The following is a 14,637-nucleotide window of genomic DNA, read 5'->3' on the forward strand; positions in this document are numbered from 1 at the left end:
TTATGGAATACTGCTGATGTAGATACCAAGGTTTTTGTTTGTTTTGTTTCTTTAACTACCTTCCTTGATCAAAAAGAAAAAAAAAAAATCTTCCAAACACAAAAGCAAACAAAGAAAAGGGGTTTGGTCATAAAATCCCAAAGACTGAGACTAAGCTCGTTGAATGGGGGAAAACAAGATTTAGAAAGCTTGAGCAATTTGCCCAAAGTTACCCAGAAAGCTTATTACTTCATGGTAACCGCTTCCCCCTGGCTCAGATGGTAAAGCATCTGCCTTGCAATGCGGGAGACCCAGGTTCGATCCCTGGGTCAGGAAGATCTCCTGGAGAAGAATGGCAACCCACTCCACTACTCTTGCCTGGAAAATTCCATGGATGGAGGAGCCTGGTGGGCTATAGTCCATGGAGTCGCAAAGAGTAGGACACGACTGAGCAACTTCACTTTCACTAACCTATTAATTCCCAAATCTTCTGGTGCTTATATACAGAGAGAACAGTCTCAAAGAGATCTTCCAGAGCAGAGGCTCTAAAAGTGGCAAGAATTGCACCCAGGTTAGAATTAACTTTGTGTACACTGGATTTTTTCTGCCACTCACTGCCTTTTGGAACTTCAGACAATGATTCTAATAGTATGTCAGTGTTTTAACCAAATAACCTAAACTCAGAAGATGACATATTTATAATGTGTTGCTGCTTAGGTGCTCAAATGACCTGAGATACCACTTTATACAGAGTTCCCAGTGATGAGCAGGCTGGGGTGGGCTTAGCAAAGAGAAGAGACACTGTGTGGTACCTGGGATGTAAGGTCAGGGTAGATAGGAGTTTAGGAGTATCAGCGAAATCCCAATTACAGTAAGTCACCTACATATGAAGGAAATCTACTCCAAGAGCATGTTTGTAAGTCCAGCTTGTTTTAAGTCCAACAAAATTAGCCTTTGTAACAACTAACAATCAACTATATGGTACTATACACTGTAATAGGTTTATAATACTTTTTACATGAATAATACATAAAAACAAAAAATAAACATTTAAAATCTTACAGCACAGTATCTAGAAAAGTACAGTAGTACTTTACAACAGCTGGTATACCAGGGCTGGCATCGAGTGAATAGGCAAGAAGAGTTACTACTGGAGGAGAGAGAGGAGGTAGGAGATGGTAGAGCTGAAGGATCATTAGCAGTTAAGAGATGGAGGGCAAGCTGCAATTTCACTTATGCATGATGTTGATGGCACAGGTTCTGGTTCCTTGCTGGAAACAGATGCATGTTTGAGACTTGAAGGTTCATTCATATACAGGGGACTTACTGTATATACCTTGCAGAACTGAGGGGAAAAAACCCTCTGCTCATAGCCTCTGGGGCTCATGTTATTAGCAGTTCCTAATTATTGCCCTCAGGTAACACCAGGCCTATTCCCTAGTACTTCCAAAAGAATCCAGTGTGTCCTGGGCTGAGAGCACAGCTTTTATACCCCTGAAATCAGACAGTACAAGAGCCACTTTCCTTCTTGAAGAGCTATCACAATATGAAAGGCTCAAAGGCCATCAAAAAAAGACTTCCCTCTTCCAGGAATTTATGCAACTCTTCCTAGAAGAAGAGTGATGGTGAAAAGCACCACCTAAGAAGGAAAAGATTATCATTTGACTTTCTAATTTGTACCTTGAGTTGCATTATTTAATATCTTTGGTAGATACAGGGCTTAAATTCAAAGCTTTGTTGTTCTGATTTTCTAAAAATCAAACAAACCCACTAAGACTTAACTAAGGGCCTTGAGGAAGTGAAGAATTCCATTCATTTTCTGCAAAACTATCCAAAGCTGAAGCGTGAGAAGCCTACAGCAAAAACTACGGGAGTGCTTAGACAAGGCAAGCCTGGGGTCTCTGAGGGATCCCAGCCCAGCTTGGGACGTTATCAGTCTGACAATGTCTGCATAATGTTTAATGGGAATTATCCTAATGACTGTTGTAGGCTATCATCTCTTTACAGAGATACCCACCAACCAATCTTCTCTAAATTAGCAATTAAAGACCACTTATTATCCTGAAAAACTCCATTAGTGTATTCACCATCTGACAATGGACATTTCAAAACACAGATGAAGTCTACATTTCTTGGCTATGCTATCAGAGAACGGCAATTAGATGCTGATGAAGAGTTGTTCATTCTAATGAGTAGCAACTGGCAGGACTAGGGAAGGATTCCTTGGGGAAAGAGCACGAGATACTGCCCAGTCATCCTTTCCTACTGACCCAACTCAATTGAAGGGTCACTGGAGAAGAAATGATACCTCTGACATCTGTCTGCTGCTCCCTGAGGGTTTAACACTTACCATTTCAGTGGTCTCTGCACTGGGTTATACGCCAGAACCATGGGGAGATTTTTTAAATACTAGGATCCATGTTAAAAATAAGTAAAGTAAAATAGATTAAATTAAACTAAAAAAATACAAAATCCACCACCCCACAGAGATTCCAAGGGATTAGGGCTGGGATAGAGTCAAGGGATGTACATTCTAAAATGCTCCCAGGGATTCCAAAGGAGCCGTTTTGAAGACCAGCACTTGGGAATCACTTCATTACCTCATTTTGGAGTCTGTTCCCCACAACAAATCTGTGAGGTGGACAGGGAAGGTAAATAATAACTTCCATCTTATAAGTAATTATAGGACTTGCCTGGTGGCTCAGACAGTAAAGTGTCTGCCTACAATGCGGGAAACCTGGGTTTGATCCCTGGGTTGGGAAGATCCTCTGGAGAAGGAAATAGCAACCCACTCAAGTACTCTTGCCTGGAAAATCCCATGGACGGAGGAGCCTGGTAGGCTAAGTCCATGGGGTTGCAAAGAGTTGGACACGACTGAGCGACTAGACTTTCTTTTTTTTCACTTTCATCTTATAAGTGAGGGGACCAAGGATGCCTTTTCCATTATCCCCCTGTATAAATGTGAAAGGAAGGGTATGTCCAGCTTACAAAAGTAATGAATGAGTAATAAAGAATTAAGAGTATGCTGGACGTTTGATAGAATATTTGTACATTAAGCAGACCCCTCGAGAAAAGAGGAGGCTTGGTGGTGTCAGCCTGGACTGCCAGCTCCTTAGAGAAAAGGCTCTGGGACCAATTTCGAGGGAGATCTTGGGGGAAATGGAGTTAAGGAGTGCAGGAGGGCATCTGGGAGCCCAGACCCACCTTGCTCATGGCTTCTGCGATGGCATCAACCATACCTCCCACCAGCCCCACTTCACTGGCAGCTTCATTCAGCGTGACCATGAGGTCGTCCACGGCCTCTTTCATGAGCTGGGCGGCCTCCGTGATGGCATCATGGGTGTGCTGTGCCTGAGAAAGAGGGGTCGGAGGAAGAAGATAATCGCAATTGCATAAGCAGATAACTGCAATCCATAAGCAGAAGACAATGCTGCTTAATCTCTTGAGAATCACTTCACTTTTTAAAAAGATAACCTTATAAAGCAGAATATAGAACTATACTCTCACTATATAACACAAAAATGTATTCTCTATTTTTTCCTTTCCTTTTATTATATTTGTATACATTTCTTTGCCAGATACATAAAAAATCAGAAGGACAAATAGAAAAAAATCTCTTTTTGGAATCAAAATGGAAAACCCCCCTGCAATTTCAACGAGCGTCTTATGACTAATTTTATGTGACTATGTTTAGGGTGGTAGAAAAAGAATGCCACAGATTCCCTAATAAACAAGTTGACAGATTTATTAGGAAAAGAAAATGATATAAATTAAAAATGTGTTCCCAACCAATGCACTTCTAGTCAAAGTTACCCCACACACTAGAATTCCATTTCTATAAACACGACTGGATTATGGAAATATAGGTACAGACAGGAGAGAGAAACCTGCAGAAGGCTACATGGGCTTTGAAACTGTGTCACAAATTATATTTACATGAGGTTGGAGAGATGAATGATGAAAATTCTCCAAAGACAGACACTCTGCAGGCTGGAGTGCTCATGAGTTCCCCTAGACAGTCCTCAGAGAAGCTTTAATAACATGTATGCAGTCCAGAGCAGGCGCTGGCGAGTAAGTGAATGAAAGGATGAAAGAATGGTGGTGCCAGCCTCCTTAAAAAGCACCTCAAGTGATAGCAAGATGACGGGGGAAAGAGCTAAGGTCCTGAGGTCAGAAAAAAACTGGGCCTGAATGTTGTCTCCACTGCTAACTAGCTAAGCGGTTTGGGGTGAGGCTTCCTAAGCAAAATGGGAATGATTATAACCATGCTATGCAGTGAAAGTCTAATGATGTGATATGGCTGCAGGCATCTTATCATTTATAATAAGAGCAGTCTAGTAGGGGGCTGTGCCCTTACCCAGAAATCTGACCTAATGCTGGGCAATTGGTGTCAGAATTGTATCGCACCAGGTACTAGATGCCCCCACACAGTGGCCACAGCTGCCCTGATGCTCCTCGGAGAAAGATGAACCCTTGAAAAGGACAAAGAAACTGCATCTTTACTTTGGCAGATGAGAAAGTAAGGAAGCCAGTAAGAGATGGTAAGTGATAACTCCTTTGCATGATTAAATAAAAGAGAAGAGTTCCAGGAAGAGGCTACATGAGCCATATGAACTGGCTCAGCCTCTGGAACTGAAAAGTCATGGGAACCAAGAAGAGTCCTTTCAAACCAACATCTGATGAGATGTGAAATGTATTCATTATGGATGGTTATTCTCAAGGTGGGGCTTCCCAGGTGGCTCAGTGGTAAAGAATCCACCTGCCAATACAGGTTCAAGATGTAGGTTTGATCCCTGGGTCAGGAAGATCCTCAGGAGAAAGAAATGGCAACCCACTCCAGTATTTTTGCATGGAGAATCCCATGGACAGAGCAGCTGGGTGGGCTACAGCCCATGGGGACACAAAGTTGAACACAACTTGGCGACTGAACGATAACAACAACATCCTCAAGGCAATGGTGCTAGGACACAAATGTTAACTACTGACATTACTACTAAATTACTTTAGCAGTAATAATGACAAATAACCTTGAGGAACAAAGATTACTTTGTTCCTTTGACTCTTCCCCAGACCAGGGTCCACCTTCTCTATTTCTAGACCCTCCACAGGGTGGGGAGGTACTTCCCTCCCAGACAAATCCCCCATCTCCCTGGCACAGAGTTCTGGCTGCCACCTGGCTGGCTTCCTCACAGCTCCAGCCTCTCATGCTCTGCCTGCAGGGACTGGCTGTGTTTGCCTCCTTCCTCCTCCCCTCCATCGAAATCCTAGCCCTTTTTTCAAGGGCCAACCTCAATACCACCTCCTCCCAGAAGCCCTCCAGGGATGGTTGTGTGCTCATCAACTTTCCTCTACATTCTTATAGCCCTGAGATGAAACTCAGGAGTCAAAGAGTCATCAGAAGGCAATGGCCTCAAAGTAAAGAACTGGGGGACAAGTGATGCTGCCTGATTTCTGGTAATGGAAAATGATTCAGCTTCTGCCTGGTTCTCTCTTAGTATGCATGCCTTTGAAGTCTTCAGCCTCTATGTGAGAAGGTATCTTGAGGCTGTATGCCTGGCAGACTGCATGGTGAGACCACGTAGAAGTAGAAAGGGGTGTTCCAGATCCCAAAAAGTCTGGCTGATTTCTGCTCAGGAGCCAGACCTGGGAGTGACTAAGCCTTAGGTCCTTCAAGCCCCAGCGGCCATATGGCTACAACTGCAGGAGGGACTGAGTGAGGACTGCCTCGTGGGACTCAGTGGATCTGTACATCTGCCAGAGAGAATAGAAAAATGGCAGTGTTTTAAGTCACTTCGTTTCAGGGTGGCTTGTTTGTAGCAATAGCTGAGTGCGACAGTACCTAAGAAGGGCTCCTAACCCAGCCTTGGCATCAGAGAAGACTTCTCAGACATGTCTAGGCCCTGGAGGAAGAATTCAGTCTCTTGCAGGGTGAGGAGGGGGTGGAATGAGGAGGCTTCCAGGCAGAGGGCACAGCCTGTACAAAGGTCTAAGGGTGAGAAGGCATGTGCACTGTGAAGGCGAGTTAAACACCGTATGGGAAGGGTCTGGTACAGTGCCTGGCACACAACCCCTGCCCCTTCTGCTGTCTCTCCACCAACCAACTTCAGCCCCATCTCTCCAACCAGGCTCTGTGCTTCTTGCAAGCCATTTGCTCTGCTTTCCCCTAGAAGGTGGGTTTAAGGTACTGAAAGAGACTCATTTTTATTTTTGGAGGTATTTTTATAAGCATAACCTTCATAGGCCATTGGTGCAAATTTCTCCTCTGGAGACTCATTTAGAAATAAATGGAGACATCTTGGGACTTCCCTGATGGTCCAGTGGCTAAGATTTTGCACTCCTCATGCAGGGGGCCTGTGTTTGATCTCTGGTCAGGGACTAGATCCCACAGGTGGCACTAAAGATCTTGTATGCAGCAACTAAAAGACCCCACATGCAGCAATAAGACCCAGCACAGCCAAATAAGTAAACAAAAAAAAGAAAGAAATTGAATCATTTGTTTTTAGGCTTCAAAAGAGCATGGGTGGCACAGCTGGGGGCAGAGATGTGGTATGTGTGTGTAGGGGGGTGGCTGTCAGAACAGGACCTGGCCCTTCCCTACCCCAAGCCACAGACTGGGCTCACTGGGGCTGTGATGACATGCCCCAGCTCCTCTAACTGGACCAAGAAAACCCAATAACTTTCCTAAGGATGCTGGCAAGATTCCAAGGGCTAGTGTGTACTTGTATACACAAAAGCCAAACTGTGGACCCAATGTGACTTTTGTTCAGTTTTAAAGTCTTGGTTCTTGTATCCTGGGCCGGGTATTTGAGCATTTTACAGACAGTGTTTCATCTTAGGTGACAGACAGGGGACCAGGAATAACAATAAGCATCAAACCACAGAAGAGCGGCAGTGCAAGGACAGACGCTAATTTGCAAGGGACATTTTCAAGGGACCCTTGTGTGCCAAGCATTATGCTGAGCGCCATACACCTTCTGAAATCCCCACAGCACTTTGGAAGGTGGGGATTGGATGACAGCCCTCTGACAGCTGCAATCTGGAAATGGGAGCTTAAGCACTTAGAGTATACAGGCTTAGTGGAGGACAATCGCTACTGACCAGCTGGCCATTCGCTGAGCCGAGGCCACCAGTCAAAAGGGAGATGAACCTATCACTAGATAAGGTCAGGTTTACCAGCACTCCTGAAAAAATAAACCTTAATGGAGGGAATGTGCAATCTGCAAGGGGGAGGTTTCAGCCTGTTCCTCTAAACAGGGTGCTTTTAAACAAAGTGAAACAACTAGGTACCATGTGGCAAAAGCAGGAGACCTCAGGATCAGGAGCTATCCATAAAGTTGTCTGGACGCCCCCTGACCGAACGTCCTGGCATCAGTCTGGCCCCAGCTCTCTCAGCCACTGCAGACTCCACACCTGACCATGAACTTGTTACTAGTTCCCAAAATTGTCCCCTGAAGCTGCACTCCTCACCTCCCAGGGCCTAGACTGCGTGTGTTTTTCAACTCCCAGTAGCTGGCCACTGGATGAAACCCAGTCCTGGAACCTCACCCACTGCTGAAAACTAAGATATTTGCTAGATCTTTGTCCTCAGTTCCTAGGAACTTTTAAACCCCTTAGTATTTCCCAAGTGATCACACAAGTGTCTGTTATTTACGGTGGCCACACAGTAGCTTATGCCAACAAAGTCTAATGGGCCCAGTAGGTAGATTCAGGATGGGGCTGGCTGGGACTTTAAGCAACACAGTATCACCCTGACCACCACCTCTGGGGAGATGAGGGGGAATGATGGAATCATTGGTCATATGACTAAACTCAGTCCATCAAGGCTACATCGTGAAATCCCAATAAAAGCTCTGGACAGGAGGCCGGTGGGTGATACACAGCAGTAAGCTGGAAGGGTGACACATCCTGAGGATATGGGAGTTGCAAGTTTGAGACCCTCCCAGATCTCACCCTCTGGGGTTCTTCTTTTGGCTGGTTATATCCTTTATCATGGACTTCTCAGGTGGTGTTTGTGGTAAAAGAACCTGCCTGCCAATGCAGGAGACTTAAGAGATGTGGGCTCAATTCCCAGGTTGAGAAGCTCCTCCAGAGGAGGGCATGGCAACTCACTCCAGTACTCTTGCCTGGAGAATCCCATGGCGAGAGGAGCCTGGAGGGCTATATAATCCATGGGGGTCACAAAGAGTCAAGACATGACTGAAGTGATTTAGCATGCACACACACGCATCCTTTATAATAAAGGTGTGACTGTAAGTAGAGCAATTTCCTGAGTTGAGCACATTAACCAAACTAAGGGATGGTGAGAAGCCCTGAATGTAGCCAGCTGGTCAGAGTAAGAGAGGTCTAGGGAGCCTGGGGCTTAGGGCTGGTGTCTGAATCGAGGACAGTCTAGCAGGGGCCTGTGGTCTTACCTGGGGAATCTGACCTAATGCCAGGTGGTGGGAGAACCACACTGCCCAGGGGCCATGCACCTTAGGGAGAAAAAAGCCGTCCAGAAGACCCAAGAAACTCCTTTGGTAGGTGAGAAGGTAGTGAGAGACGGGAAATGATAACTCTATTGAATGATTAAATGAAATAGAAGAACTCCAAGAAGAGGCTATGTGAGCCATAGGAACGTGAAAATTGAAAAGCCATGGGAATCAAGAAGAGTCCTTCAAATACAACATCTGGTGAGATGTGAAATATGTGATCACGGATGGCTATCCTGCAGGAACTGCGTCAGGATGCAAAGCTCTCTCCCTGACGGATGTGATGGAGGGGAACTGCTCATTTAGGCCAATGGTGCATTTCATGGCACCGAGAAGGTAAAACATAAAATGTACAGATTGTTTCATTTCGATGGAAGTCTGAAAAATGACATCTATACATAACTCTCCAGAGAGAGAATCTCACATAAATATGATCTCATTGATTAAAAAAGGTAAAATGTAAGGTGCGTGTTTCTGTAAATCTCACTTAGACTGAAGTGACTATGGGTGGCACAAAAATGTCAGCAACTCTGTGTTTTTATATTAAAGCAAGTACACATTTTGAGGGAGAAGAGAGTGGCTGGCCAAGTTATCTGGTTTCCCATAAAGGTAAAGTAAGGGATCAGAAGCTAATTTGGGGAGTGGCAGAAGTAAATCACAAAACAGTTCTCTGAAACTCCTTGGAAAACATAAAGGACACTTTTTCCACACCACGCATCAAAACCTACAAAAATACATCCTTGCTCTTGGCTGTCCCAGAAATGAATCACCCAGAATTCTCCAGAAGGTCTGTTCTCCTTCACTCCACATATTAAAGTTTTACAGATCCTTAAAGGGTCAGTTCAGAGTCTTTGAAGCCTGCTCCAATTACTACATGCCTCACCCAGGACCATTTTCTCTAACTCCAATGGCAAACCTCATCTTGATCACACAGCCGAGACCAAACCCCACATGCAGGCTGCCAGAATGCTCCAGCTTCAGACAGGGGAAGACACAGCAGGCTCTCAATTAAGGCAGGCTTAGCCCACCAAGGACATCTGCAAAGGGGAGTGCAGGCTTAACAATGAGGTCGTTATTTTACAATCTGGAGCGGCTCCTTGTTATTGTTCCTCACAGAACAACACAGGGGAAAAATCAGACTTCATTCCTCTTTGGAAACAAGTCTAAAGTCGAATTCCAAGGGAGCCTTACTTCTTTATTACAATGTTTCAACTACAAAGCCCAGTAAAGCAGACGTGGACATCACAGGAGTTTGGAAAATGGAAGAAAAGGCTATGGGGGCACACCTCAACTTCAGCAGAGAGAAAAAAAAAACAACTAATAATGAGAACTGCCCAATGATGGACAGCGGGGGATATTTGTTGGAACGTTACAGGCAGAAGTTGGAAGGTCTCTTCAAGGGGGATGGGGGGTGGGGGACTGAGTGGGGGAGGACTGGGGGTGGGCCAGAGCTCTGGAGGTAGAGGAGGAGTGTAGAAGGGGCTCAGTGGGATGGGGGTGAGGTCACACACCAAATGCCTGGTACTCATGTGATTCATTAACACCAGGCTCTGTGCGCGCCTCTTTTTAATTTTTTTTCCTTGATAGATCAAAGCCACTGAAAACCATTCAACCACATTTTAACCACATTTCCTCTGCAAACAAGAACTATGACACCTAATACATACATACATACATCACCTAACACACAGCAAGTAACCCCTAGTGAATATTTGCCCAAAGAATAGCAATCCCCTTGATGCAAGGAGATTAAGTCTCTGCACTTGGCCTCTTAGGAAAGGGGCTGCAAGCCAAGGTGCAGTGTCCCAGGCTCCCTGTGACAGGCCTGGTAGAGTCAGCAGACAGCACGGGTGATTGCTGTTGGTGAGAGGATCCACATCAAGTCCTGAGTTGCTGTCTCTCATCACACGTCTTAGTTCATCACCTGGTGCTTTAGGCCTTTCACTGAAAACTACCCCATGCTGGCCTCCAGCCACCACCTCCGATCAAAAGATGTCATCATCAAGCTTACAGTGCTGACTACAAATGCTCAACCATGAATTTCCTTGGCAAAAAAACAGACTTCCACAAGGATCTCAGAACCCGCAGTCCCAGCAGATGTGCTAATATTGTAATCATGCAGAAGCATCCTAATTTGAGTTATTCTGCTGAGAATGAAACTCCCTCAGGTTAGGAGTGGAGATGTGGCATTAGGCAGCCCTGGAGAAAAGACAACACAGAACTGGATCTGGAAGGTCAGTCCTGGCTCCTCCAGTTCAGGAAGGGAGCAAAGTGGGTGGGCCTGACTCTGGGACACCTATCACTAACCTGTCACAGCCAAGAGGGCATTCTTGTTCTTGTTCTGCCCAGCACTTCAGCAACTAGACTTATTTTGTCAGAAGACTCAAAAGAACTTGAGGGCTGAGACTGGCTCTCAATATTTTTAGCATCCCCAGAATGAGTCTCTTAAGAGTTGCCAGATGCATGAGTGAAAAACTGAACATAGAGGATGCAAGTCAAAACATTATCCATGCTGTTTCCAGAATGGAGATTCTAGACTATTGATGGGTTGTTATCATTCCATACCGCTCACAATAAAGCCCCAGCTCCTCCGGGTGGGGAGGAAGCCAGTCACAATTCAGCCCAGACTCCCTTCCCGTCCCATTGTCCCTACACTCTCCATGTCCCATACACACCAGCATGCACGTACGTGCTCAGTTGGGTATAACTCCTTGCAGCCCCATGAACTGTAGCCTGCCAAGCTCCTCTTGTCCATGGGATTCTCCAGGAAAGAATATTGGAATGGGTTGCCATTTCCTTCTCCAGGGGATCTTCCAGACCCAGGGATCAAACCCGAGTCTCTTTGTGCCTCCTGCACTGGCAGATGAATTCTTTACCACTGTGCCAGTGGGGAAGCCCAGGCCAAGTGCTAAAAAGATCACAATCCTTCTATAACTCTATCTACACCTTTGCAGATGCTGTTTCCTCTTCCTACCGTGGCTCTAGCTACCCTCATGTGTCAGGTAATTTCCTTTTGTTGAAACTCATCAGCCCTCCTCCCTGTCTCTCTCCTTGATCCTCCCAGCCCTGCTCCAGGCTGAGTCCGCCTGTGTTTCCGTAGGGTGCAGGCTCAGCCCCACCCACACACACCTCATCAGACATCTCAGGCAACTTAGCAGAGAAGTCAGCTTCCACATGTGTACAATGGGAACCCCCTATGTCACAGAGTTTTCAATGAAGATTAAACAGGATGAGGGCATAAGATGTGGTAAATGACATAGAGTCAGCACTCAATAACTATTAACTCTGAGAACACTATTTGCGATTCTGACTCAGTCTAGAGTTTTCTCTGCTACACCACTTGACTCATTTAAAGATCCTAGAGATACAACAAAACACACCAAGAAATACATATGGATCCCTGGAGCTTGTAGGTCAGTATCCTATAGAAATCGTTCCAGTAGTGTTCCCTCAAGTGAGCCTGCTTAGAAGAAGACATTCAGATCAGATGACTTAATGGAGGAACCTGTTAGAACAAAACACGAGTGTAGTGGGAAGCCTCCACACCCTCTCCAGGTTCCAGAAACCTGAGGAAACTTAAGGTTCATACTGGATTTACAAGTAAAATAATCACTTTGGCAAAATCATTCCCAAGAGAAAAGAACATGCTGCCACCATCTCTGGCCACGTAAGGTACCCGAGGGACACATCAGGCTGAAGAAATGTTCCACTTGCAAACTGGTGAGGGAGATTTTCATATTAAACTCCTGTCCCCAAGGCGACAGCAGCATATGCCACAGGCGACCGGGCACCATGCTATTCTTTGAACTCAACTACCAGGAATGGAAATGACACTTACTGGAAAACAACAGAGGTTTGCTTCGTGTAAGCTGCGTGTCAGCACCAAGCAGGTGCCCGGCTGGTACGGTTTTTAGTCCTGCAATAACCACACAGTATATTTTTCTTTCCCAAGAACTCTTGCCTACACACGCCTGAGCTCTAGAGCCCATAAGCCTCAACTGCTGACCCACACACTGCAGTTACTGAAGCCCATGAGCCTAGAGTCTGTGCTCCGCAACAAGAGAGGCCACCGCAATGAAAAGTCCATGCCCAACAACAAAGAGTAGTCCCCGGTCCCCAAAAGTAGAGAAAGCCCATGTGCAGCAAGAAGAGCCAACACCATCAAAAAATAATAATAACGATCACAAAATGGTTAATTAAAAAAAAATGCCACCATCCAAAACGTGGAGGTGCCTTCCCTGGAGGGGCATGATACAGAGGAACTTCTGGTGGCTTCTCAGTGTCCTAAGTGAGTCCCTAGCATCCTGAGTTGTACCTTGGGGTTTCCTCCGCCTTCCTTGGCCGCATACAGCATCTGCAGGGCAGACTCTGCGAGCGTCTTGGTCTGGTCCAGCACCGTCATCTGCTGCTGATGGTCCAGAATCTTGGAGGCGACACCCACTGCAGCTAAGATCAAGGGCTCAAAGTAGCTTGCCAGCTGTGTCACCTTTCAAGACAAGACAAACAAAAAACAAACAAACACATACGTGAATCTCCTTTAGGGGTCCCACTGGTGAGGAGGGAGCTTCCAGGGTGACGCAGTGATAAAGAACCCGTCTGCCAAATCAGGAGATGCAGGGGCTGAGGGTTTGATCCCTGGGTTGGGAAGATCTCCTGGAGGAGGAAATGGCAACCCACTTCAGTATACTTGCCTGGAAAATCCCATGAACAAAAGAGCCTAGTGGGCTGCAGCCCATGGGTTTGCAAAGAGTCAGCCACGACTGAGCACACTGGTGGGGCAGGGACTGGGGCAGAGACGGAAAGAGTCGTAGGGAGAGGCAGGTCTGCTGGACTCCACTTTTGTTTTTCTCTACTGTACATCCAGTGTTATGAACTACAGTCACCATGTTACATTTATTAGATCCTCAGACCTTATTCCTTGTCCAGCTTCAATTTTGAGAGTAGTTGTAATGAATGAACTCTTGCTTAGATTTTTATTCCTCTGGGAAGTTCTTTGTCTATCTCTGATCATAGCAGAAGTGCTAAGAAATCTGTCCTGAGATCTAGAGTTAGGTGTGAGAATTTTACAAATCTTACAGATTTTACAAAAAGTTTTAATTTCACGAATAGAAGAGCTTTTGAAAGAACCAAAGGTGAACAACTTACAGACTCAAAGGGAAGGGGGCTAGGAGAGGGGCAGGGGAGCAGGGAGGAGAGAAAAGCAGCCTTAGAGTAAAGGCACCCTCAAAAGAGATTCAGAAAGTCAACCCACTGCTCTCCACCCCCAAGTATTTTGACCAAACCATGGATGTGGGGAAAAAATTATTTCCCATCAATCAAAATGTTCTGTTTATGATGAACCCAACATGGGATACATCATGGCATCTGGTTCCATCATTTCATGGCAAATAAAAGGGGAAAAAGTGGAAGCAGTGACAGATTTTATTTTCTTGGGCTCCAAAAATCACTGCAGATGGTGACTGCAGCCATGAAATTAAAAAGACACTTGCTCCTTGGAAGGAAAGCTATGACAAACTTAGCATATTAAAAAGCAAAGATACAACTTTGCTGACAAAGGCCCATATATAGTCAAAGCTATAGTTTTTCCAGTAGTCATGTATGGATGTGAGAGTTGGACCATAAAGAAAGCTGAACACCGAAGAATTGATGCTTTTGAACTGTGGTGTTGGAGAAGACTCTTGAGAGTCCCTTGGACTGCAAGGAGATCCAACCAGTCCATCCTAAAGGAGATCAGTCCTGGGTGTTCATTGGAAGGACTGATGCTGAAGCTGAAACTCCAATACTTTGGCCACCTCATTCGAAGAGTTGACTTATTGGAAAAGACCCTGATGCTGGGAGGGATTGGGGGCAGAAAACTCTTGAGAGTCCTTTGCAAGGAAATCAAACCAGTCAATCCTAAAGGAAATCAACCCTGCATATTCATTGGAAGGACTGTTGCTGAGGCTGAAGTTCCCATACTTTGGCCACCTGATGTGAAGAGCTGACTTATTGGAAAAGACCCTGATGCTGGGAAAGATTGAGGGCAGGAGGAGAAGGGGACAGCAGAGGATGAGATGGTTAGATAGCATCACCAATTCAATGGATATGAACTTGAGCAAACTTCAGGAGATAGTGGAGGAGAGAGGAGCCTGGAGTGCTGCAATCCAGGGGGTCACAGAGTAGGACATGACTTACTGGTTGAACAACAACT

The 14,637-nt window shown here is 45.6% G+C and overlaps 1 protein-coding gene across 8 annotated transcripts in view; it reads right to left on the bottom strand.

The window, feature by feature from the left end:
- TLN2 (talin 2) overlaps positions 1–14,637 on the bottom strand; it is a 481,890-nt gene that overhangs the window by 65,221 nt on the left and 402,032 nt on the right. For all 8 annotated transcript variants that reach the window (XM_070469184.1, XM_070469188.1, XM_070469186.1 and 5 more), the window contains 2 exons: positions 12,763–12,933; positions 3,184–3,330 (listed from right to left, as the gene is read on the bottom strand). In XM_070469184.1, coding sequence (XP_070325285.1) covers positions 3,184–3,330; positions 12,763–12,933 — 318 coding nt within the window. The remainder of the gene's footprint in view (positions 1–3,183; positions 3,331–12,762; positions 12,934–14,637) is intronic.

This window comes from Odocoileus virginianus, chromosome 6, assembly GCF_023699985.2.
Source record: "Odocoileus virginianus isolate 20LAN1187 ecotype Illinois chromosome 6, Ovbor_1.2, whole genome shotgun sequence".
Classification (NCBI taxonomy): domain Eukaryota; kingdom Metazoa; phylum Chordata; class Mammalia; order Artiodactyla; family Cervidae; genus Odocoileus; species Odocoileus virginianus.